This window comes from Nomascus leucogenys, chromosome 2 (genome assembly GCF_006542625.1).
Source record: "Nomascus leucogenys isolate Asia chromosome 2, Asia_NLE_v1, whole genome shotgun sequence".
In the NCBI taxonomy this organism is placed as follows: domain Eukaryota; kingdom Metazoa; phylum Chordata; class Mammalia; order Primates; family Hylobatidae; genus Nomascus; species Nomascus leucogenys.
In genome coordinates, this window is record NC_044382.1 from 5,037,763 (window position 1) to 5,061,549 (window position 23,787).

General features: G+C 42.9%; 1 protein-coding gene across 3 annotated transcripts; it reads left to right on the forward strand.

Moving 5' to 3' along the window:
* The first annotated feature begins 288 nt into the window (after positions 1 to 288).
* On the forward strand, positions 289 to 22,465 carry BOD1 (biorientation of chromosomes in cell division 1). 3 transcript variants are annotated; one of them, XR_004032711.1, is made up of 5 exons: positions 289 to 749; positions 3,673 to 3,797; positions 17,314 to 17,510; positions 18,455 to 19,138; positions 21,571 to 22,465. XR_004032711.1 is itself a non-coding variant. In XM_003273246.4 (4 exons), the coding sequence occupies exons 1-3, from the start codon at positions 513 to 515 to the stop codon at positions 17,507 to 17,509; spliced, it is 558 nt and encodes a 185-aa protein (XP_003273294.3). In that variant the 5' UTR covers positions 289 to 512; the 3' UTR covers position 17,510; positions 18,455 to 19,235. The 3 variants fall into 3 exon arrangements, 1 of the variants encoding a protein (XP_003273294.3); XR_004032712.1 differs by having other exon boundaries at positions 18,455 to 18,545; XM_003273246.4 differs by lacking the exon at positions 21,571 to 22,465 and having other exon boundaries at positions 18,455 to 19,235.
* The last annotated feature ends 1,322 nt before the right edge of the window (positions 22,466 to 23,787 follow it).

Genomic DNA, 23,787 nt, shown 5'->3' on the forward strand with positions numbered 1-23,787 from the left:
CAGATAACTGTTATAATCAGGCACTGCTGGGACGTGTTGATTGAATGGGAAGTCAGCAGAGAGTGGGCGGGGAAGGCCGGGCGGGTTGCAGCGATCACGAGGCCTGCGCCTACAATTCCCATATTGCCCCGCGAAATCGCCACGAGCAAGCCCGAGATCTGCCGGGAGTTGTAGTTTCCCTCGGCTAGGCCGCTACCTATAAAGAACGCCGGAGATGGCCACAGAAAACTTCCCGCCCCACAATGCAAAGGTCAATGGTGATGCCATCTGGGGAGCGCCTGGAATCCAACAGGCCGTTTCTGCCGCGTCCACCACCACATCTGCTGTACCACAGGGGGCCTTCGCCGCCGCCGCCGCCCCCACCACCACCCCCGCCGCCATCGCCACCGCCGCCGCCACCACCACCACCGTCACCTCCGCCGCTGCCTCCTTCGCCACCTCTACACATTTCAGGCCTTCTGTCCTGGAAAAGAAGCTACAGTCGGTCTCCCTTGTGGGCCCGGGGCGCAGCCATGGCGGACGGCGGCGGCGGCGGGGGAACTGGCGCGGTGGGCGGCGGCGGAACGGGCCAGGCCTCTGCCGGGGCAGCGACTGGCGCTACTGGGGCCAGCGGGGGCGGTGGCCCCATCAACCCGGCCTCGCTGCCTCCTGGCGACCCGCAGCTCATCGCTCTCATCGTGGAGCAGCTCAAGAGCCGGGGCCTTTTTGACAGCTTCCGCCGGGACTGCCTGGCCGACGTGGACACCAAGGTAGCTGCGGCCGCCTGGGCGTAGGGGAGCGGGGCTGCACGTGAGGCCGCCGGGTGGCAGCTTTGATTTTCCAAAGCCGAGAGCAAAAGAAAAGATAGCTTAGAAGTCTCAGCAGTGAGGTGTTACACCAATTGGGGCAGTAGGGAGAGCTTTCTGAGCGATGCACACGTGGGTTCCCGCCTGATCATTTACTACTAGTTGTGATTTTACCCAGTTGCTTCTCCGAACTTGGGGTTTCAGTGTGGGTTTTAGAGCCTAGACCGTGTCATTCCCAAGATGGAACTCTTCTAAAGTCCTTAATAACAGACTTCGAAACCAAGTAGATAAGCAAGCGTGCTTTAGAATTTCCACGTGTTCCGTACTCACCACTGAGAAGCTGGCGTTAAACACAATGATTTGAACACACAGTCATCACCATTTTACAGCTGTTTATTCCTTTTCTCTAGCTCATTGTTTTGCAGACTAGTACGGCGTTGAATTAATTGTAGAAACAGCACCCTTATTTTGCACTTCATCATTGATTAAAGGAGATTTGGTGCCTAGTTTAGATCCTAATGCCATAGGTCAGTCCCACCAGTAAAACACTATTTCACTTTACCTACTCGTCAGGGTGGTTTGGATTCAATGAGATAATGGGTGTTAAGTATCAGACATACAGTAGTTGCTGGAATGTTCATTTTCTTCCTTTTCAAAACTCGTCTAACCACGACTATGGTTGTAGGTTGGGAGACTCTGTCACTGGACTCCTACAGGGTAGTGATTTGTCCTGCCAGAGCCTGTCATGGAAACATTTTGCTTACCTCACAGCAAGACCATGAGCTTAGAATTAGACCTTAAGATAGGGAAAAACGTAGTGTTTATTCGTTGAACGTTTATTGGCCTCTAGGTGCCAAGCTGTGTGATTACAGGAATAAGTCACTACCCCATCCTCAAAGCTTATAGTCTAGGATAGAAAACTGACATGTAAACCAGGTGGTAAATACGGATGTAGAGGGAGAAAGTGGTATACACTGTTCCTTCTCCAAGATGAAAAGCCCAACTAGAAGTGCTGTGCTTGAAACAAAGTAATTTAATACATATACATCCCAGATATGTATTGACAGAGCTTTCCTAGGACAAGTTCTCCGTTCATATTTCTTATATTCCGTTAGGGTTTGTGTGTGATTTTAAAACAAAAACGACTACAGTAGCCCGCCCCATCCAAGGTTTTGCTTTCTGCTGTTTCATTTACCCAATTGTTGCGGTATGGAAGTACTTGCATTCAGGTAACCCTTATTTTACTTCGTAATGGCCCTCAAAGAAATTCATCCGTAGTGTATATAGGGTTCAGTACTACCTGAGGTTTCAGGCACCCACTGGGGGTCTTGGAACGTATACCCTGAGGGGGAGGGGACTACCGTCTTGAGCGGCTGTTGAGGGAGAGTGGTTGGAACCTTCCCATGTACAGCTCCTTAGCTGTTCCTTCTGAGAATTCCAGGTTGTTTTAATTCTTGAAGATAGTGTTTTTTCAGTCATATCGTATCTGAGACCTTTGTTGCTTTAGCCCAGTGGTTCTCAAAGCGTGGTGCTTGGATTAACATCAGCATCACCTGAGAACTTGTTAGAAATGCACGCTTTGGGCCCCACCCCAGATTGCTGAAGTATTTAGGGGAAATTGAACAGATGTCTGTAATTTGCTTTGCAATGCATCCAAAAACAAATAGAACTGATAAGTGAACAGGTGGAGGGGTTGGTAGTACAGTAAAACGTTATGAGTGGGCTCATGAGTTCCTTTGACTTCTTGAACTGAGATGATTCTATATCGCCTGGGTTTCTTACATGTTTTGGTGGTGATGTTCACTGTCCTTTGTCCTTTTTCAGTAAACAGTTCGTATCATCTCAAACCAGGTGAGTTATTTTGAGTAGAAGGTATGGTATCAGGATTTATGCTTACAAGGGACAAAAATAATCCTAACTGCTTTATGCAAAGGTGAGAATCTGTTGTCTCATGGAATCCAAGGAAGGATTGAATGAACAAACTCTCCCAGAGGGTAGGCATGCGTTTGGAACCAGATATTCCCCATTCGTTCTATGTCTCTTATCTCTGTTGATATCTGTTTTACTGTTGCTTCAGAGTGGAGTCATCCATTTGGTTACTAGTATCTCTTGATTACATTTTACAGCTTCTTCCTCTAGAGAGAGGCTGTCAGCTCCAATCTGGGAAATCCCAGGGAATGTCTGCATTGTCTTAGCGTGGCTCAGGCACCCACTCCTGTGGCACCCTCTGCCCTTGTGAAGAGAGGAAGACAGTTACTAGAAAGCAGGCGTTACTAGGCAGATAGCACATGGTATCTGTGAATTTTACTCCTCTGCCCCCATTTCCTTGCCTTTCTCTTTTCCAGGTTTAGTGGAGTCTTTGAGTTTGCTCTCTCAGCCTTTTGGAAGAGGCCAGTCATGGAATTGAGGCCTGCTGGTTCCTTTGTCAACTTCATTTCCCTGACTGTTAGCAAACTTTGCCACAGTAATGCTGCATAGCAAACTGAATCTCAGCAGCTTATAACCAGCACTTGTTCACATGTTCATGGGGCGGCAGGTCTACCAAAGTTCAGCTGAGCTAGGAAGGCTTCAGCTGGTGGCTTGGCTGCAGGCTGCCCAGGTGTGGGTCCAGGCTGTGGGTTGATGTCAGGCCTGCTGCGTGTAAAACTTCTTAAAAGTAAATGGAATAATGTAAGTAACGTGCCTGGCATTGTGTCCACCCACCATCAAGTGGGCATTTATGTTAACCATTAATTCCTGACTGCCACACTGCATGGTGATCTTCATGCACAATGGAAGTGTATTTAGACTTAATAACATTTCTGTGAAAAACAATGTTCTGAGAGACTGAGTTCAAAACTTTGGTGCATATAACTTCTGACCTTGCCTCCTCTTTTTAATATTTTAGCCAGCTTACCAAAACCTGAGGCAGAAAGTGGATAATTTTGTGTCAACACATCTGGACAAGCAGGAATGGAATCCTACAATGAACAAAAACCAATTGCGAAATGGTCTGAGGCAGAGTGTGGTTCAGTAAGTAAGCAGAATTTAAAGCTTTTGAAAAGGCAGTCATCACAAGTGTGATGTGAAGGGGTGGCCTGCCCCTCCACACCTGTGGGTGCTTCTCGTTAGGTGGGACGAAAGACTTGAGAAAAGGAATAAGACACAGAGACAAAATGTAGAGAAGGAAAAGCGGGGCCCAGGGGACCGGTGCTGTGCTTACAGAGGACCCACACCGGCCCCGGCCTCTGAGTTCCCTTAGTATTTATTGATAATTATCTTTACCATCAAAAAGATAAGGGAGTGACTGGACAATAGGATCATTGTAGGAAGGAAATCAGCAGTAAGACATATGAACAACATCAATAAGTTTAAAAGAAAATGCTGTGCCTTGAGATGCATATGCGAACCTCTCCATAAACCTTTTAGCAGTATTGCTCCAGCAAGCCCCACCTTATTCCTAAAGGCGGTTTTCTCCTTACTCAGTAAACAAAGCACACAAAGGGTTTCACCTGGAGATGTTCCATCTCCCAGGGACGGGCAGGAGGCAAATGTTTTTCTTTTTCTCTAGATTTAAGAGAATGGTGATGACCTTTAACCATAAGCAGCCTTTAGGCACTTGTTTAACAAAGCACATTCTGCACCGCCCAAAATCCTTTTAACCTTAAGTCACCACAGCACATGTCTCTTGCAAGGACAAGGTTGGGGGCAGGGTCACAGATTAACAGCATCTCAAATACAGAACTAAATGGAGTCTCTTATGTCTACTTCCTTCTATATAGCCACAGTCACAGGCTGATCTCTCTTTCTTTTCCCCACATTTCCCCCTTTTCTTTTCAACAAAACTACTATTGTCATCACGATACTGAGATTACATACTTCACAAGGTAATAGAATATCACAAAGCAAGTGGAGGCAGGATGAGTTCACAGGGCGGTGTTAAAATTGAAATTAAAATTGACAACGAAATTTTTGGGCACGCATAGTCATTGATAACATTTTATCAGGAAATAGGGTTTGAGAGCAGACAACCTGACTGGCCAAAATTTATTAGGTGGGAATTTCCTCATCCTAATACGCCTGGGAGCACTACAGGAGGCCGGGGCTTATTTCATCCCTTCGGCTTCAACCGTAAAAGGCGGCACGCCTCCTAGGGGGTCGTTTATAGGCCTACCCTCAGAGCGCATTCTCTTTTTCAGGGATATTCCTTGCTGAAAAAAAAGAATTCAGCGATATCTCTCCTATTTGTGTGCAAAAGGAGAAAAGATATGGCTCTGTTCTGTCTGGCTCACCGGCGGCCAGTTCAAGGTTACCTCCTTTGTTTCCTGAACACCGCTGTTATCTCGTTCTTTTTTCAAGATGCCTAGTTTTCGTATTGTTCAAACACGCGTCCTCTACAAACAATTTGTGTTCATCACAGGGTCCTGAGGTGACATATATCCTCCTCAGCTTACAAAGATGATGGGATTAAGAGATTAAAGTAAAGACATAAGATATTACAAAAGTATTAATTTTGGGGAACTAATAAAATGTCCATGAAATTATCATATTTTATGTTTTTCTGCTGTGGCTTCAGCCAGTCCTTCAGTTCAAGGTCCCTGACTTCCTGCAACATTCTCCTTCCCTTTCCTTCTATATAAATGTGCCATGGCGATGAAGGCTTGTTCGTTCTCTTGATTTTGGCGCAGGATTCTTCGACTGGTCCGGCACACTAAAACCGATTAAACAGAGACACATAATTCCAAAATTTACTGCAGTAGAGTTTCCAATAGACTTAATCCAAGTCGTGGGGTTTAATCCATAAAGATTTTTTGCCACTTGATCTAACGCCTCAGCTCCAGGCACAATATTTAAGTGACTCTGAGAGGCTTCAAAAATTTGTTCTTTTAATTTAGAAATGTATCTTCTCTTCCCTGTAAATGGCGTCTTACCATGTCCCAGTGATGTCTAGACTCATTATAAACTTGGGGTGTAATACAAAAATCTGACGTATTCCAGTCACACTGTAACTGGAAACGATGTTCCAAGCTCATGAGCCTATCTCCTATCCAAATGACAGTTTGTCTAAGGTCATTAATTTGATTAGCCAATTTTTGATCGATACCAGATTGTGAATTCCACAACCTTGTGGAATTCTTTTGCCAATTGTCAACAAAGCTTACTGTCTGAACAGAAGAGTGCAATGCGACTCCTGCCACAGCGGCTGTAGCTGTGACTGCAATCAATCCTATAATCACTGCAATTAAAGTAAAAATGAATCTTTTGGATCTATTTTAAATGCCTTTTAATACTTCAGTCAAAATATGAATGGATGGCGAGGCCTCCCATGGTCGATCCATGGACACAGGGATCCACACGCCTTCTCTTGCTCTCACAAGCAGAATACGGTGCTGCCAATCAAAAGTCGAATCAATGCCAAGTAAGCAATCTGCAATTTTCACATGTTATAGTTTGGGAGTCTGGTTTAATAACTATATTTCCTATGACTGACATATAAGGGGGTTTTACACAACTTAGTAAAGGAACTGTTAGACTGGAATTTAGGTTGATAGAGTAAAATGCTTTATAATCTCTTGTTTCTATAGTTTGGTTCCTAGACCAAATTCTAAGGTGGTATGAAGCCACAGTAAGCCTCCATAATTCTGGATGTTCAGGACCAAAAACCGGACTTATTATTTTTGGTCTTGGAGTAGAGGTTCCTTTTTCTCCCCATTTCCAAGGGTAGAAAGACTGAAATTTCTTGTACCTATGTTTGTCTAAATTTTCTGTTAAGTCACTATCAACAGTTGGACTCACTAGTGCACTGGGACAGAATTGAGTTTGTCCTGTGCAATCGTGGTAGAATTGACCTCGAGGTGCCCAATCTATAACAGTTCCAAATGTGTTGTTTTGTAAAATCACGGCACTATCGGCCACACATTCTTCCCAAACTAAATCTTTTGTTTCTATGGAAATCTCCTTGGGGCAAGGTCTTCCTTTTGGCCTAAAATTTAATGATCTTTGATAAGAGAAGTCTTGTAAATAGTTTACCTGTGGTTTGAGTGACATACCGCTTACCATATGATAAGTAAATCTGCTGGTGGGATTGAGAGTAGGTACTTCTACCAACCAATTTTGGATAGCAGGCATTAAACATCCTGGTGCTCTCCCGAGACATATAGGAGGATAACGATACCCAATGGAAATATTTATCATCATTCCTTCTTCCTCCGGTTTTGCAGGGCAACGATCATCTGTGGGACCAGCTACCCACACACTATTATTAACATATACTTCAATGGGATTATCCATCCAAGTGACTGCCCGAATTAAGGGCGGGAAAGGCACATAGGCCCAGTAGGTATAATTAGCTGCAGCTGCTCCTGCAGGCATGGGGAGACTTACCACCGTTGATACAACCATTAAAGCTGCAAACAGCATTTTTTCTGAGGTTTGTGTCACCTTTGTGCTAGCTAGGCTTTTTCTAGCTAACAGTGTCAGCTTCTTTAACTGTGCCCAGGTTGGCAGCTCTGCCTTCTTGGTGCGTGGTGACTTCATCTGTTTTTCTAATATCACCACTTGTTTCATCCTGCGAGTCAATGGTGTCCCATTGTGGTGATTCTGTCTCCGTGGAGGCGCTTTTCTTTGCATCTCTGATGGGTTCATTGTAGAACTTCAAATGTCTAGTGGGTATCCAAACAGGAAGCTGATTTTCTCCTGGTGAAACACAAGCAAAACCTCTTCCCCAGGTTATCACCTTCCCTATCTCCCATGTCCTATTTTTGTTGTCTTTCTACCAAATCAGTTTTCCTTCATGTGGACTGTTCTTTTTACCCGTAAGATGTTGTTCTGCAGAAGTAGTAGTCTGATCTCTATAAATGTTTAAAAAATTTAAATTATAGAGTGCTAGATTAAGCTGCATCTGAGGAGAGGTACACTCCTTACTGTCTCCCCCTTTTTTTTGTTTAACTGAGTTTTGAGTGTTCTATTAGTTCTTTCAACTATGGCCTGTCCTTGGGAATTATAAGGAATTCCTGTTGTATGTGTAATATTCCACTGATTTAAGAATTTTTGGAAAGCTTTACTACAATAACCTGGTCCATTGTCAGTTTTAATTTTTTCTGGAACTCTTATCACAGCAAAACAAGATAATAAATGTTTTTTAACATGGGAAGTACTTTCTCCTGTCTGGCATGTTGCCCATATGAAATGTGAATAAGTATCAACTGTTACATGAACATATAATTTTCCAAATGAAGGTACATGGGTAACATCCATTTGCCATAATGCGTTAGGAGATTAACTCCTGCCTCTTGGGTGGGCAGGTGTAGTACTTGACACTGGGTACAATGTTGTACAATATTTTTTGCCTGTTTCCACGTGACATCAAATTTGTTTTTTAACCTTGCTGCATTTACATGAGTCAAAGCATGAAGTTCTTGTGCTTTTATGAATGCAGAGGATACCAGTAAGTCAGCTTTTTCATTTGCTTCAGTTAAAGGTCCTGGTACATTAGTATGTGCTCGAATATGAGTAATATAAAATGGGAAATTCCTTTTTCTTACAGTTTGTTGTAACAAATTGAACAGCTGGTTTAATTGATCATCCATGCTATATTTAATTAGAGCTGTCTTAACATCCCTTGTAGCCTGTACTACATATGCAGAATCTGATATAATATTAACAGGTTGATTAAAATCTTCTAACACTGTAATGACTGCAATCAACTCTGCCCTCTGAGCTGATTGATATTGAGTTTTGATTACTCGCTCCTTTGGCCCTGTGTAAGCCGCTTTTCCATTGCTGGAACCATCAGTAAATACTGTCAGAGCATTTTCTAAAGGTTCATGTCTGGTAATTTTAGGTAAGATCCAAGTAGTCAATTTTAAAAACTGGAAGATTTTTGTTTTGGGTAATGATTATCAATAATTCCTAAAAATCAGCAAGGCCAATTTGCCATGCACCAGAATTGATAAAGGCTTGTTTAACTTGTTCCTTGGTTAAAGGAACAACTATTTTGTTACCACACAATTTTATTATTCGTAATCTTGTCTGACCAATTAATGTAGCTATTTGGTCCAAGTACAATGTAAAAGTCTTAATTGTACTGTGAGGAAGGAATGACCACTCCACAAGATCAGTATTTTGAACAATGATGCCTGTTGGAGAATGTGCAGTGGCAAAAATTAAAAGTTGGAGTGGAGCTAAAGAATCTATTCTATTTATTTGCGCTGACTGAATTTTTTCTTCCACTAATTTAATTTCTTTAGTTGCCTCTGGGGTTAATATTCTTTTACTATTTAAGTCTGGATCTCCTCTAAGGATAGAGAACAAATTTGACATGGCATAGGTAGGAATGCCTAGAGTTGGCCGAATCCAATTAATATCGCCTAACAATTTTTGAAAATCATTTAGTGTTTTTAACGTGTCTTTTCTTATTTCTATTTTTTGTGGCTTAATTTTTCTATTTTCTATTTGCATCCTCAAATAATGAAAAGGATCAGAGGTTTAGATCTTATCAGATGCTATTGTTAGTCCTGCGTTGGCAACCTCTGCTTGCAGAAATGTGTAACAGTCAATTAATTTGTCTCGTTTCTGCAGCACATAAAATATCATCAATATAGTGAATGATATAACAATCTGAAAATTTGTCTCTAACTGGTTGAAGGACTTGGCCTACGAAAGTTTGACAAATAGTTGGACCATTAAGCATTCCTTGAGGTAATACTTTCCACTGAAACCTGGTGGCTGGTTCTTTATTATTTATGGCTGGTATAGTAAAGGCAAAATTTTCACAATCTTGCTCTGCCAGAGGAATGGTAAAAAAGCAATCCTTAAGATCAATTATAATTAAAGGCCAGTCTTTTGGGATCATGGCCGGAGAGGGCAATCTAGGTTGGAGAGGCCCCATGGGTTGAATTACAGCGTTTATGGCTCAAGTCCATTAACATACGCCATTTGCCTGACTTTTTCTGAATTACAAATACAGGAGAATTCCAGGGTGAGAATGAAGGCTCAATGTGTCCCTTTTCTAATTGTTCCTTTGCTAATAAGTATAAAGCCTCCAGTTTTTGCTTTGGTAGCGGCCACTGATTTACCTATACCGGTTTTTCTGCTTTCTAAGTTAATGGAATGGGTTTAGGAGGCTCTACAGTGGCCGCCCCTAAAAAGGATACCCTATTCCTTTTCTTTGTAGATTTTTCTCAGTCTTAATTGGGACTTTAATGCCTTTTTCATTTTTTCCTAATCCTTTCCCTGGTATATATCCCATCTTAGTCATGATTTTTTGACTCATGGGGCTGTATAATGGAGCGGGCATAATGATTTCTGCACCCCATTGTTGTAACAAATCTCGACCCCATAGATTAACAGGAATTGAAGTAATCATTGGCTGAACAGTACTTTCTTGATTATCTGGCCCTAAACAATGTAAAATCATTGTACTTTCATACACTTCTGAAGCTGCGCCTACGCCGACAAGTCTTGTTACAGCCTTTTGTTTAGGCCAATTTTTTGGCCACTGATTTAAAGCAATTACAGAGATATCTGCTCCTGTGTCTACCAACCTTTCAAACTGTTTTCCTTGAATAATGGCCTTACACACAGGTCTGCTCTCAGAGACCAGACTTGCCTAGTATGCAGCCTTTCCTGCCAGATCAGTGCTTCTGAACCTTCCTGTTCTTTTTATCTCACTGTTTCCAATTTTAATATAAGGTAGGAGTAATAATTGAGCGATCCTGTCTCCTGGACTGGCACTCCAAGGAATAGAGGAACTAATAACCAATTGAATTTCGCCTTCATAGTCTGAATTAACCACACCAGTATGAATTTGAACTCCTTTTAGATTTAAACTTGATCTTCTTAAGATTAGTCCTACAGTCCCTTCAGGCAATGGGCCGTATACTCCTGTGGGGATTTTTTGTGGAGGCTCCCCTGGAAGCAGAGAGACTGCTTGTAAAGTACACAAATCTACTGCTGCACTGCCACTTGTGGCGGGGGATAATTGCTGTATTGTGATAACTGTCTTATTCCTTGAGACACTTGCGACAGTGGGGGTTGTTGTTCCTGAAAACCCTGAGGAACAAAGGGTTGAATTTGGAACGCCCCAGTTTGTTGCGGGGCCTGAGGCTGGCCCCTCCTCTCGTTTCCTGACAGTGGTTGCCTATTTTTATCAAATTTAGAACGACATTGATTACCTTAATGTTTTCCCTTTTTACATCTTGGACATAGGCCAGGTGGCCTTTTATCTGTTGTTGTAGTAGCTTGAGTAGTTACGTTTGGCTTATTTGTGACTAGGCAATTCTTTTTTAGATGACCGATTTGACCACAATTATAACATTTTCCCCCAAATGTTTTCACTTGTCCTCCTAAAGCAACTCCTGTGATTGCCTGAGCCATAAGCATAGCTTTATGCATAGCTCCTCCAATTCCATCGCATGCTTTAACATACTCTGAGATTACCTCTGATCTTGCGGGAACCCTTCCTTTTAATGGCTTAATGCCTGATTGACAATCCGGATTGGCGTTTTCATATGCCATCAACTCCACTATGACTTTACGGGCATTCTCATCGGTAATTGACTTTTGAGCAGCATCTTGAAGTCTTGCTACAAAATCAGGGTATGGCTCTTTAGAGCCCCGTCTTATCGTATTAAAGGAAGGGCAGGCGGTTCCTGGGTCTTGGATTTTCTCCTAGGCCCTAAGGCAGATAGCCCTGATTTGCTCAATGGCCTCATTTGGCATTATTGCTTGTTGGTCAACAGTGCTCCAATTTTGACCTATTCCTAATAGTTGATCTGCATCTATGTTAATTGGAGGATTGGCAGTCCTATTTCTTCGGACCTGTACTTGTGCCCCATCAATCCACCAAGTCTTAAATTGTAAAAATTGAGAGGGTGAGAGTGATGATTTTGCCAGAATCTCCTAATCATAAGGAATGAGTCTATGTCCATGAGCAATGGAATCTAACAATGTTCTCATGTAAGGATAGTTGGGTCCATACTGTTTTACTCCTTCTTTCATCTCTTTTAGCATTTTTATAGAAAAAGACTGATATCTGGCTTCAGCTACGGGAGGCTCTCCCTCTTGGGCCCCTTCTCCAGGTGGTCTTGCTTCTAATATTACTGGGAATTGCCACGCCTCAATATCTCCCTGTTTTCTTGCCTCATCAATAATTTTATGTATTGCACTACCTTGTGTACTAGGCGGTGCTGTAGGATTAAGTCTTATGGTGGGCGGCTGAAGATATGGCACCCTGCCCTGTGGCACTGGAAATGCTCCTGGCTGTCCATACAGATTTTCTGGAGGCTGCCGATACTGCAGTTCAGCTGGCGGCCAGTATTGATAGGCTACTGGCGGCTGGATCTTACTTTCTACCTGCTGATATTGTGGACACTGTATTTGGATTGGCATTGCCGTGACAGAGACTCTATCTTTTTCTACTTGATCTTTTTTTGGAGTTTGTACTTGTTTAACCTGCATTTGAGGTTCTAAGGTTGCAGGCATCTGAGCTGTTGTAAGAGGAGTTGGCCCTCGTGGTTTAGACTCTGATGGCTCTGTCAATTCTGGATCTTTTTCCTCTAATTTTAACGTTTCAGGATATATTACCTCCTGTAATTGATTATTGTCAACATTTTGCGTTGACCGAGCCATTACCGGCTCTGCTACACATTTACAGCGTGAACTTTCTTTTCTTTTCCGGGACTCTATCCTTGCCTCTTTTTCACAATTTACTGCACAGCTTTTAGGGACATCGGAAACTGGAACGCTATCTTCTTCTGTTTGCAGCGGTTCTAAAGCTACTTTAATAATGACCCAATCATTCCATACTGTAAGTGGAATGATTTTACCTTCCCTACTTGCTTGTTTTAATTCTTTGCCAATTTTTTCCCAATCTTTTAGATCTAAAGTTCCCTGTTCTGGAAACCGTGGGCAAAACTGTTCTATTGTTTGAAAGAGTGTATTTAGATTTTTGGTAGACACTTTAACTCCCCCTCTTTTTAAGAGAATTTTTATAAAGCTGCGATAAGAGGCATATTTACTTTTAGTTTGCCCCATTGTTACCCTAGGTTCTTCCAAGCGCACAAGCTTACCGCAAGGCTGGCTGTAGACGTACTCAGGAGTCTCTCGTCGACTTGTCCTCAATGACCACGCTCCAGCGTACCTTCACCTTAGAGAAAAGCGCCTCCACGTTGAGCGCCAGAGCCAGATGAAGGGGTGGCCTGCCCCTCCACACCTGTGGGTGCTTCTCGTTAGGTGGGACGAAAGACTTGAGAAAAGGAATAAGACACAGACAAAATGTAGAGAAGGAAAAGCGGGGCCCAGGGGACCGGTGCTGTGCTTACAGAGGACCCACACCGGCCCCGGCCTCTGAGTTCCCTTAGTATTTATTGATAATTATCTTTACCATCAAAAAGATAAGGGAGTGACTGGACAATAGGATCATTGTAGGGAGGAAATCAGCAGTAAGACATATGAACATCAATAAGTTTAAAAGAAAATGCTGTGCCTTGAGATGCAGATGCGAACCTCTCCATAAACCTTTTAGCAGTATTGCTCCAGCAAGCCCCACCTTATTCCTAAAGGCGGTTTTCTCCTTACTCAGTAAACAAAGCACACAAAGGGTTTCACCTGGAGATGTTCCATCTCCCAGGGACGGGCAGGAGGCAAATGTTTTTCTTTTTCTCTAGATTTAAGAGAATGGTGATGACCTTTAACCATAAGCAGCCTTTAGGCACTTGTGTAACAAAGCACATTCTGCACCGCCCAAAATCCTTTTAACCTTAAGTCACCACAGCACATGTCTCTTGCAAGGACAAGGTTGGGGGTAGGGTCACAGATTAACAGCATCTCAAATACAGAACTAAATGGAGTCTCTTATGTCTACTTCCTTCTATATAGCCACAGTAACAGGCTGATCTCTCTTTCTTTTCCCCACAGTGATGCACAAGAAGGTTGAGGTCTCTGTTTAGTCAAGGTTGATGGGACTTTATATCAAGTATCACTTAGGAGTTGCAGCAGTCTGCTCCTTTATTAAGGTTAAAGTAAGCAAAGTACTCAATTGAAATTCCAGTTTCTGCAGCCTGTGAAGGCCTGTGTGCATCTCTACTGGGTGCATCAAAAGACATTCCAAATTGTGAGACATGTTCCCTGCTCTTTGAAGTTTCAGTGTCGTCCAAACATATATGTATGAGTTTTATACCAAGATATCAGGGTTTGGATCTTGGGCAAGAGGAGTTGGATCTTAATTCTCACAGGTGAATGTGAGTTAAATTCTTTGAGTCCACCAGGACTGCCACCTCTAAAGAGTAATGGTGACAGCTTTCAGGAAGGCATAGTCTTAATAAAGTATTGTACTTCACAGTAACAAACTGAACCTTAGTTAATAAAGGTGCTATTGATAGCTTATCTGAGTGACTTTTCACTGTCACTGGGCACAGAAGTGGAGGTGGAGGAGGGTACAGAAATGGGAGAACACATTAGTGATTGCCTGGGGTTAGGGATGGGAGGAGGAGGTGAGTGTGACTTCAAAGTGGTAGCATGAGGGGGAACTTGCGATGGTGCAGTTAAGTATCGCTGAATTGTGCTGTGCTCATGTGCAAACTCGTATGGTAAAGTCACACGGGGCTACACACACAAATAAGTGCAAGTGTAACTGAAGTCTAAATAAGGTCTGGATTGGACCAGTGTCATTTTCCTGGTTTTGATACTGCACTGCAGTTATGCAAGGTGCTGACATTAGAGCTGGCTGGGTGAAGGGTGCGTGTGGAACTCCCTGGACACTTCTTCACAACTTTCTGTGAATATGCAGTGATTTTAAGATTTTTAAAGTTTTTAGAAGTGTTTTACTAACAAGCTAGTACTTCCAATATGGCTGAATGCTGGGAAGAAGCCTGATAGCAGAAGATGCCCAGTGCCTTGTCATTCTGGAGTCAGTACCGAGTGCCTTTCCCTTTCTCCAGAGAGCAGACTGGTGGCACCAGGCTCTTTCAGAAAGAAGGGGACAGTAGCTGCCCCTTGCTGAGCCGCTCTTTATTACATGTCTGGCACTGGTCTTTACATGTAGCACTCATCCTCACGAAAAGCCTGTTTCACAGCCAAAGTCACTTGTGTTTACCCTATCTTGAGTAAATCAAAACACTGAACATTTTGAAACATTTGGAAAGTTGCCATGATTGTATGAATGCTGTTAACATTCCTTTGATTTCCATAATAAGCATGGATGTCATTCTAGAGGTATGCATGTGGCACTTCTTGCATTTCTTCAGTAGGAATTGTAATACCGAAAAGTGCACAGAAGTTCAGTAAAACAGATAATTAGAAAATCCCTTGATCACCCAGGTCGAGAAATGGACTCACACCCCCTAAAACAGCCTAGCTCCGGACATACCTTCCTCCTTTCAGAAGTTTGCCATATTCCTGACTTTTATGCTAATCATTTCCTCTCTTCATAGTTTTTACCACCTCTGTGAAGTTGGTTTTTTTTCCTGCTTTTTGATTTGACTTAGAATGTGTTTAACCTGAAAACATGAACTTGGCTTTAATACTGGTACATTTCTCCACAATTCTTGCTAGCATTTTGAATTTGAGGCAAAATCTACTGAAGCTTTGAAACACAGACGTTCTGCTTGCCCCCAGGTGCTCTCCCTAGATGGACACTGCTGGCCTTCAGAGCATTGGCTCACTGGCCTGGCTGTTCTGGCCCAGATGCTATAACCCAGTGCCACAGCCTAGAGGGTTTAACAGGAAATTAGCCTGTACTATTGAACTGAATTATGACGAATAACTCTTTTAACTGTACAATATTTGTTCATTCCATCTTCCACGTTGGGCTCCTGACAAGATTTTATGTTTTCCTCAAAAGCTTTAAGAATCTCCAGGAAAGTGAGTTCCACTCCCTTGGTACTTGGTTTCCCCTGATCAGGGGTATTGGTCAGTTGGGGATGCTTTAACAAGGCGCCATAGACTAGGTGGCTTGTAAACAATGGAAATTTACTTCTCACCATTCTGGAGGCTAGAAGTCCAAGACCAAGATGCCAACATGGTCAGGTTCAGGGGAAGGCCTTCTTCCAGGCAGCAGACTGCCAACTACTTGTTCTTCTCATGTGGTGGAAAGAGAGCTCGCTAACTTCCTAGAGTCCCTTTTGTAAGGGCATAAATTGCATTCACGGAGGCTCTGCCCTCATGACCCAATCACCTCCCAAAGGCCCTACCTCCAAAGGCCATCACATCAACACAGGAAGTCTGGGGGACACAGGCATTTAATTGATAATATCAAGCTTTTACATCTAGTAAAGGCCCCTGTGAATCCAACTCAGGAAGTGCTTTGGTAAAGTTGGAAAAGTATTGGCTTGTGACTGAAGAGAGGTGGCTTTGCTTTGTAACTGACCCATAGCCGGATGCTAACTTTGCTGTATTTAACGCTGCTCATCACTAAGGGCAGATACTGTCTAGTGCCTGGTCTACCTGAAAATGTGCCCTTCAGTGTTCTTAATGGTGGTGTATTTACATCTAGGCTTCCTGTCGATAAGCTGTTAGTTACCATTGAATCCAGGAAGCACTTTACACACTAATCATCTTTCCCAGTTCACAGCCTGTTTCTTGTCTTCTTTGTCATGATGTACATTTACTCATGTCTTTCCTTTGCTGTACCCTGACAGACCATTTGCCCACTTGCTGCCTGGCCTATTTTTACCCAAAGGCTTAAATGGCCTCTGAAGTCTCAAGTCTACAGGAAAATAAGTAAAACCTGGCCACATGCTTGTGATGGTATTGGAATATTTCAATCCTTTGAGAAGAACACTTCACTTTGAACCTTACAGGCTGTTTTCCAGACTGTCCAAATATGATTTATTTCCTCTCACCATCATTTCCAGTACCCTGTCCTAAGTGTTTGAATACAGACATTGATATGCCCTGATTTTTGCTCTACTTCAGAAAGTATTGGGGATGTAATTTAGCCCTCTAGGAGCTTGGAACTAATTTGTTTGTCTATTTCTTGTTTGCCTCCAAGTTGCTTATTATATGTTACAGGTAGCAGCTACAGCTGAAGGCCATGGTGAATTGCTGGTGATGTAAATACTCCCAGCCCTGACTGATTGGCCTTGTTTAAATTTTGAGGATTAGTAAACAGGTTGCTGCTGGAGCTACTTCTGCTTAGCCTATGAAGAGAATAAATGTTGAAGAAAATGGAGTCAAATTCAGGGCTCACTGGCTTTGACAGTACGAGGAAGCTTTTCAGTGCCACACGTGTCAAACTCTTTCTCACCATGCTGTCATTTGTTTGTTGTTTTGGAGCAGCTCACTTAGTTTTGTTTTTGGTTCCTTTGTACAAGGTTGGGTGATTGTGGGTGAGATTGTGCAGTAGGAATAACAGCTGCTGGTTGAGAATTGCCCCTCAAAAGTGAAAATAGCTTGAGCTGTATGTGGTAAGTGGATTGACCTCTAAACTCCCTAGAAGGGCTGTAGCTTCGAAGGTGGACATTTATTGGGCTCCCACATGACATTTATTGGGGCTAAAGATGAATCCCGAAGGAACTAAATAACAGAATGATCTGTTTGTCTCCACAAGGTCAGGCATGTTGGAAGCTGGAGTAGACAGGATTATTTCTCAGGTGGTGGATCCAAAACTTAACCACATCTTCAGGCCACAAATAGAACGAGCAATTCATGAGTTCCTGGCGGCCCAGAAAAAAGCAGCTGTGCCAGCACCCCCTCCAGAGCCCGAAGGCCAGGACCCTCCAGCTCCGTCTCAGGACACTTCCTAAGGTCCAGTATCCTATCTTCTGTCCAGGAGTATGCATCTCTGGCTTGTAGATATGTCAAATGGATAGGAATGGGGTAGGCCGTAATTGAGGATCATTCAGAAAGTATTTACTGCAGATGGACTTCACCTACTGTTATAAGTCACTTTTTACTGAGAACTAACTAGTAGCATTTTCCTGTGTCAGTGACTTTCTGTTCCACCAGAGCTAAACATGTAAGCTATGGATAGATGCTTCATTAGAAATCAACTGGAATGATTGACGTGCATAAAGGAGATGTAAATGAAAGTCTTATTTTGCTGAAATGTTTAAATGAGTCTCTCCCCTGGACATGAGTTAACTTGGGCTTGCAATTGTATTTAAAATCAAGCAGTGCCTTCTGAAGTGGTATCCTAATGGGATTCAGAGTCTGCTTTGAGTGTGACTCGATTTCCATGAATTTAGAAGGAGTTTGTTTACCACTATCGATTACCATGGGATTCTTCTGTTAGGAACACTCCCCCTTTTTAAATTAAATTTGGAATTAAATGTAATTTTAAACAGCTGTAGATGTACAAAAGAATGCTTTTTGCAGGTTTTGGGAGACATTAGTATGAGCAGTGATGAAGCTAGCAGTGGACTTTTAGCCATTGTTGGTGACTGTTGGGGTATATTTTATCCCTTCATTCTGATTTGGTGTTCTCTTTTTGAGATTCTCTGAGATGCCTATTATAATCAGTAAGTGAAGTGAATTAACTAGGGCGTTTTGAGCGTCAGTGATGAACAACGCAAGAGCATCAGGATTGTCTTTTTGTGCCTCTATTGAGAGAAGCCCTTGAGTCCAGTATGGAGTGTAAAACATTCATTTTAAGTCTTTCTTTTTAGTTGTAAATTCCTTTAGGAACATAAAAGTGAATATAGTCTCTTATCAATAAATAACATTTTGATATGATTATCTTTCCTTTTTAGAATATGCCGGACACCTTTTGAAAGCTAATTTTTGGTGAAGAAATGGATTCAGTTACGTAAGAGTGCAACTTCAGACTGAAGATAGGCCAAGGTTGTCACTGATCTCAAGATTTCAACCTTGACCATGGGCAGTGACCACATTAAAAGGGGAGCAAGTTCGGCAGTGGGAGAGTTGACCGTGTCACCCCCTGCATTGTGCTGCCATTTGGCCAGCCTGTCCGAGGGCATGACACCAAGTAGACACTACAGAGAGAGAAACACTACAGCAACCCAGGGTTGTCCTGAAACAGACTTTTATACTCGAACATGGAGACTACGCATGGACTTTAGGGTTTGTGCTGTGGGATAAACGGAAGCTACAGTGAGAACATAGCCAGTCCCAAAGACAATTTCAAAGAACAATGACAGTAAAGGTTAGCTGGGAGTAGTCTTTGACAGTGCTTATTTGATACTGTCTCTCAGAGTTCGCAAACCGGATTGTACAAGTCATTAGCGTCAGATAGCTTTAAAGTTGTGACCTTCTTGTACATGAATCTTCTAGCCAGTTTCCTTTCCTTTGTAATAAGTAACGAAACATGAAATCCTAGAATGTGTGAGAAGTTCAGACATTAGGCATAAGGAAACTCGTTTGCAGGCTCTCTGTCCAGGGCTGCTTCCTGTCCTGGAGGGGCCAGTGAGTCTTAGGTATGTTTATTTTATTCTCACATTTGTGTTTTTTTTAGAAAAGTGAATGGTCAATAAATGGCTTATCTTTCATAATAAAATCAATTTGATACTCTTACTCTGAAGCTTCAGCTGAAGCTTAGACTTCAGGTCTGTGAAGGGCAACATTTGTCCTCTGCCTCTGTGCAACACACATGATCTAGTGGCAGTGAAGATTGGTACATATAACTTGGAACTATGAAACTAGTAGGTGTAGCTAGAAGCAGGCTGTTTCTCTCCTCCCTGAGCCATTACTGACACTGGTCTTTAGTTGAGGTAGTCCGTGGTGTGTGTGTTTGTCAACCTTGAGTGTGCAGAATTAGCACCTGGGGATTGGGGAAAATGCATATTCTGATTAAGAAGTTCTGGGGTGGGACCTAAGAGTGTTTCTGACAAGCTGCCAGGTGATGCTGATGCTGCCAGGCCTCTGAACATACTCTGTATAATAAGCCTTGGATAATATATCCAAGATTATGTCAAACTAAGTCTGTGGTTCTTGGTTGAGTGTACTGCTGCATATTGCTGCTAATCTGATCAAAATTTTAACCAATTCAGTTGGTTCCCTGTTAAGACAAAGGCTCCGCTTCCACCTTTACCATGAATACCCCTATATTAGGACTGCAGTGCCATATTCAGCAAGATGCTTGGTAGCATGTACCCTAATTTTAAAGCAAACTGGCCACATGTTTAAGGCAGGTGCCAGTTATATATCTGAAGTGTTGTCTGTTCCCACCTGGTAGGTGCAGTTCCATTTCAAGCTGCCTTACAGTTGCAGGAGTCAACAAAGTTCTTAACCCCAGAAAATGGGCCCTCCATTCCTCTCTACTACTAGGCAGACATGGAGTGGCCAGAATTGCCAGTACTGTGCTTGCAGAAAAGCTGCTCAGACTAACTGGAGTGTCTTCTCTTCAGGACCACATAGCTTTAATGGGAAGTTCCTTCCCTGTGAGGCGTCCTTCTGGGAGGGAGATCTCCACGCAGCTACTTTGTGTTGACCCTCCCAACATCTTGCCTATCCCGCACTGACCTCAACTAGCAACAAAGAGGGCAAAAGCCCAGAGAAAGCTTCACCCTTTCTGCCCCCAAATGCTCAATTAACTGCATTTTATATATGTTTTTTGGCAGACAGTTTTTGGTTCATCTCAGTTCTCTTACTTTGCTGCTGCTTTTACTAGAGATGACTGGACCAGTTGATGAGAAACACCCTAATTTTCACAGAATGTTAAATGTGCCAAATACCAAAGAGTTTCTATTTTTTTTTAAATCATTCTGTTATATCCACCAAGAGTCACCTAGATTAGAGATTATTTCATTTGAGAAAAATGAAGCAGGACATGAGATTATAGAAGTAACTGGGCACATCATTACTGTTGGGACGGATGATGGACTTTTTGGCTCTTAGCAACACTGAAAGGGAAGACGTGCCTAGATTGGTTTGGGTAACCATATTCAGATTGGCATACACAGGAAGGTGAGTCAAGACAATAGCACTAGAAGGGTTAGGGGAAAGAAAGCCAGCCTCTTCCTCCTTAGGAACTGGTCAGCAGGTAAGTCTCTTTGCATCCTCAACTGAGTTCTCATGTTTTAATTGGGTTTGTGATATAGAATCTAGAAAAATTGTGTATGTTCTGAGATCCAGAGGAAGACAAGACCACCAAAAAATTCAACCTCTTAAACACACCCTTGCTTAGCTGAGTCCTGAACAAATTAGCTGTCACTGACCTCAAGCCAGTTAGCCCTCTCTCTCTCTAGTTGGGAAAACTGCTATTTGCAAAAGCCCAGTAAAACACAGTTAATACATGAACAAGTATTACCAACACTTGCAAGCAGATTGCGGTCATGAGTGTCTTAAGAGCCCCGTCGTGTAAGGTGGGGGTCAGCCAAGGCGGGAAGAAGGGTATAATTTTGAAGCCCAGTTCTTTTGTCTGGGATGGCGTCTGTGATTGCTGCTGGAGATCCTTGTTTCTGGCATGTTTCCAGTTACCACCTTAGATATTTGGTATTGCCAACTCGTCTCAACCCAGTCCTGATTGTTTTAACTTTGGCCTTTCGTGAGGTTTGTGGCTCCTGTAGCAAAATTTAAGGAATGGTTTTATCCTGTTTCCATCATTTTGCCTTAGCCTCTATTTACTCATCAGGTGGGTGGAGGGTAAAGGTTTCTGTGCATTCTGTGTCAGCCACTAGCACCGTGAACTGAGTAAGTGCTGACAGATCCATTACAATAGTGGTTCTGAACTTACAATCCCCAACCAGCAGTATCAGCATCACCCTGGGACTTGTTAGAAATGTGGCCCCCACCCCAGACTCAGAGATGTGGAGGGCCCCAGCAAGCCCTCCAGGTGATTCTGGTGCACGCTAAAAATCACGATTGCTTAGGAAACATTTTAATTCATAGTTGTGTGTGTGTCTAACAGCTCCTGAAGGGCAAGACTAGTATGTCATTGAAAAAAATTCTTCCATAGTCCCTTGGAAGTGCCCGGAACAAGAGGAGAATCAAATATGGGTGAGTACTAGAAGTCTATCTTAGCCTTTCTGACTGCCAAATATATGGTGTATTTTCCCCACAAAGATACTCATCCTGCCCCATGGAAGATGATGCCAAAATACCATCTAGTCACTGCATCCAACCCAAGGTTCAGGACATCTGTACAGTGGGGACTAGGCAGCTCCTCGGTTAGACCTAAGAAAACTCAGGTTGTCTGCCCAACATCCCACCTGATAAGCAACAGGAATAATTAGAACAGGGAGGAATGAGAAACCTTGCCGTTCCTGGCCCATAGCAATTCCAAAATCCCAGTAGGCAGCTGCTGTGAGGCCACTTCACCTAGGCTGGCAGATGTTGCCTGTTTAGGACTGGGTTCCATTCTTTAGCAGGGGTCTCCCCATTCCATTGTCCTCTGTGGCCTCTGGCTTCACCCTCTGCTAGGTTCCTTCATTTCCATTATCCTCCCTTTCCATCCTCCTTTTCAGCCACACCCAAAAGAGACATGCAAGAATTTGTTTGACATTGTGCAGCCTTCTCAATCCTCATCCTCCAGGAGATTGGAGACCCAAGGAATATTTTAAGTTTTCAACAGAAACTTCTGGAAACCGGGCTCGTGAGTTTGTTTTGTTTTTGGCAGAATGAGCTTCACAAATGTAGTAGGAATTTTAACCTGGTTGATTCCAATCAGTAACATGGGCCAGAAGCCACACTCAGTTCTTTTTTGTGACTCAGTTCTCAAATCTGCTGTATTTCTTCACTCCCTTACCCTATGCCTCTCTAGATTTAAACTTTGAGTCTAGATTTAAACCTGTGGGGCTTCTGTGAAAAAAAAAGAAAAAACCAGACTATTTTCCCCCTGAGCCATTTTGTCCAGCTGGAAAATTTGCTTGGGTGCCTCCTCCTTAATCATCACACTGAGGCCTTTGTCATCCCACTGTTCTCTGCATTTGTTTCTTGTTGTTTGGAGCCGAGTCAGGTTACTTATTCAACATTATAGGTCCTCGAATTATCTGGACTGTCCCTTAATTTCTGCTGACAAACTGGAAAACTTGTCTGTGGGCTCATTTCTTTCTTGTAAGATCTTTCCAAATACAGTCAACCACCCATACCATTGGCATTCTGCTTTCCACCTCTTCCCTTACAGCCACTGGCTCATTAGGTGCGTGACCTGCCCCGAGTTACTGCTGCCCAGTACATACTGCTTCTACTATGTTGGTTTATTTGCATTTTTGCAGCTTGCAAGTAAAAGATGTCCTGACCGATTGTCTCATAGCATTTGTTTGATTTACCCATTAATGATCCTCCAATTGGTAGATGTTTTCTTCAGCTGACAGATCAGGTTTGTACTTCCTGCTGTATTTAAAATTAAGCTTTTTACATGTGAATAACTGAAGATGCACATGTAGTTTTTAAAAAATAATAGACTGTATAAACATTGATATTTACCCGATTTCCCCAACGGTAATGTTTCGCAAAAAGGTGGTACAATATCATAGCCAAGATTGCTTTATTTAAAAACTGATGGCCTCTGCCTTTATTTCTGGCTATGTGCACATCAAGATGTCTTTTGTGAGTTTGCAAGTGCTATTATTGAGACTACTTTTGTGTTAAGGTTGGTCAGGAGGTTTTGTTTTGATTTTTTGTGTGTGTGTGTGTAATGGTTTGTTCATATGTAATATATGGCATAAGTGTGCCAAGCAATGCACTTTGCCATAGGACTACAGCAGTGGCCAGGACAGACGTGGGCCTTTCCCCTAATAGTGGATACATCTCACTGGTTTCTGTGAAGCTAAGGGAAATAGTGTTTGAAATGTCAAAATGCCACAGAGCAGACAGGAAGATCAAGGGAGAAATTCGTTGAATTTATCAACAAGGGCAAGAGCAGTTTGAGTGGAGAGCTGGGGGCTACTGCAAGGTGGCAGTGGGCTGAAGGGTGTGAGAGAAGGGGAAAGGGAGGGGTCCCTCTGGCAATTTGATTATTGTGAAAATTGTCAGAGTCAAAACAGAGTCACTTATGTCAAAAACCCATACACGGCCAGGCGCAGTGGCTCACGCCTGTAACCCCAGCACTTTAGGAGGCCAAGACGGGTGGATTGCCTGAGCTCGGGAGTTCAAAACCAGCCTGGGCAACATGGCGAAACCCCAT

Coding starts and splice junctions, on each gene's coding strand:
- BOD1 (XM_003273246.4), top strand. CDS start 513: ATGGCGGACGGCGGCGGCGGCGGGGGAACTGGCGCGGTGGGCGGCGGC. Junction 750..3,672: donor TGGCCGACGTGGACACCAAG/GTAGCTGCGGCC, acceptor TTAATATTTTAG/CCAGCTTACCAAAACCTGAG. Junction 3,798..17,313: donor CTGAGGCAGAGTGTGGTTCA/GTAAGTAAGCAG, acceptor TGTCTCCACAAG/GTCAGGCATGTTGGAAGCTG.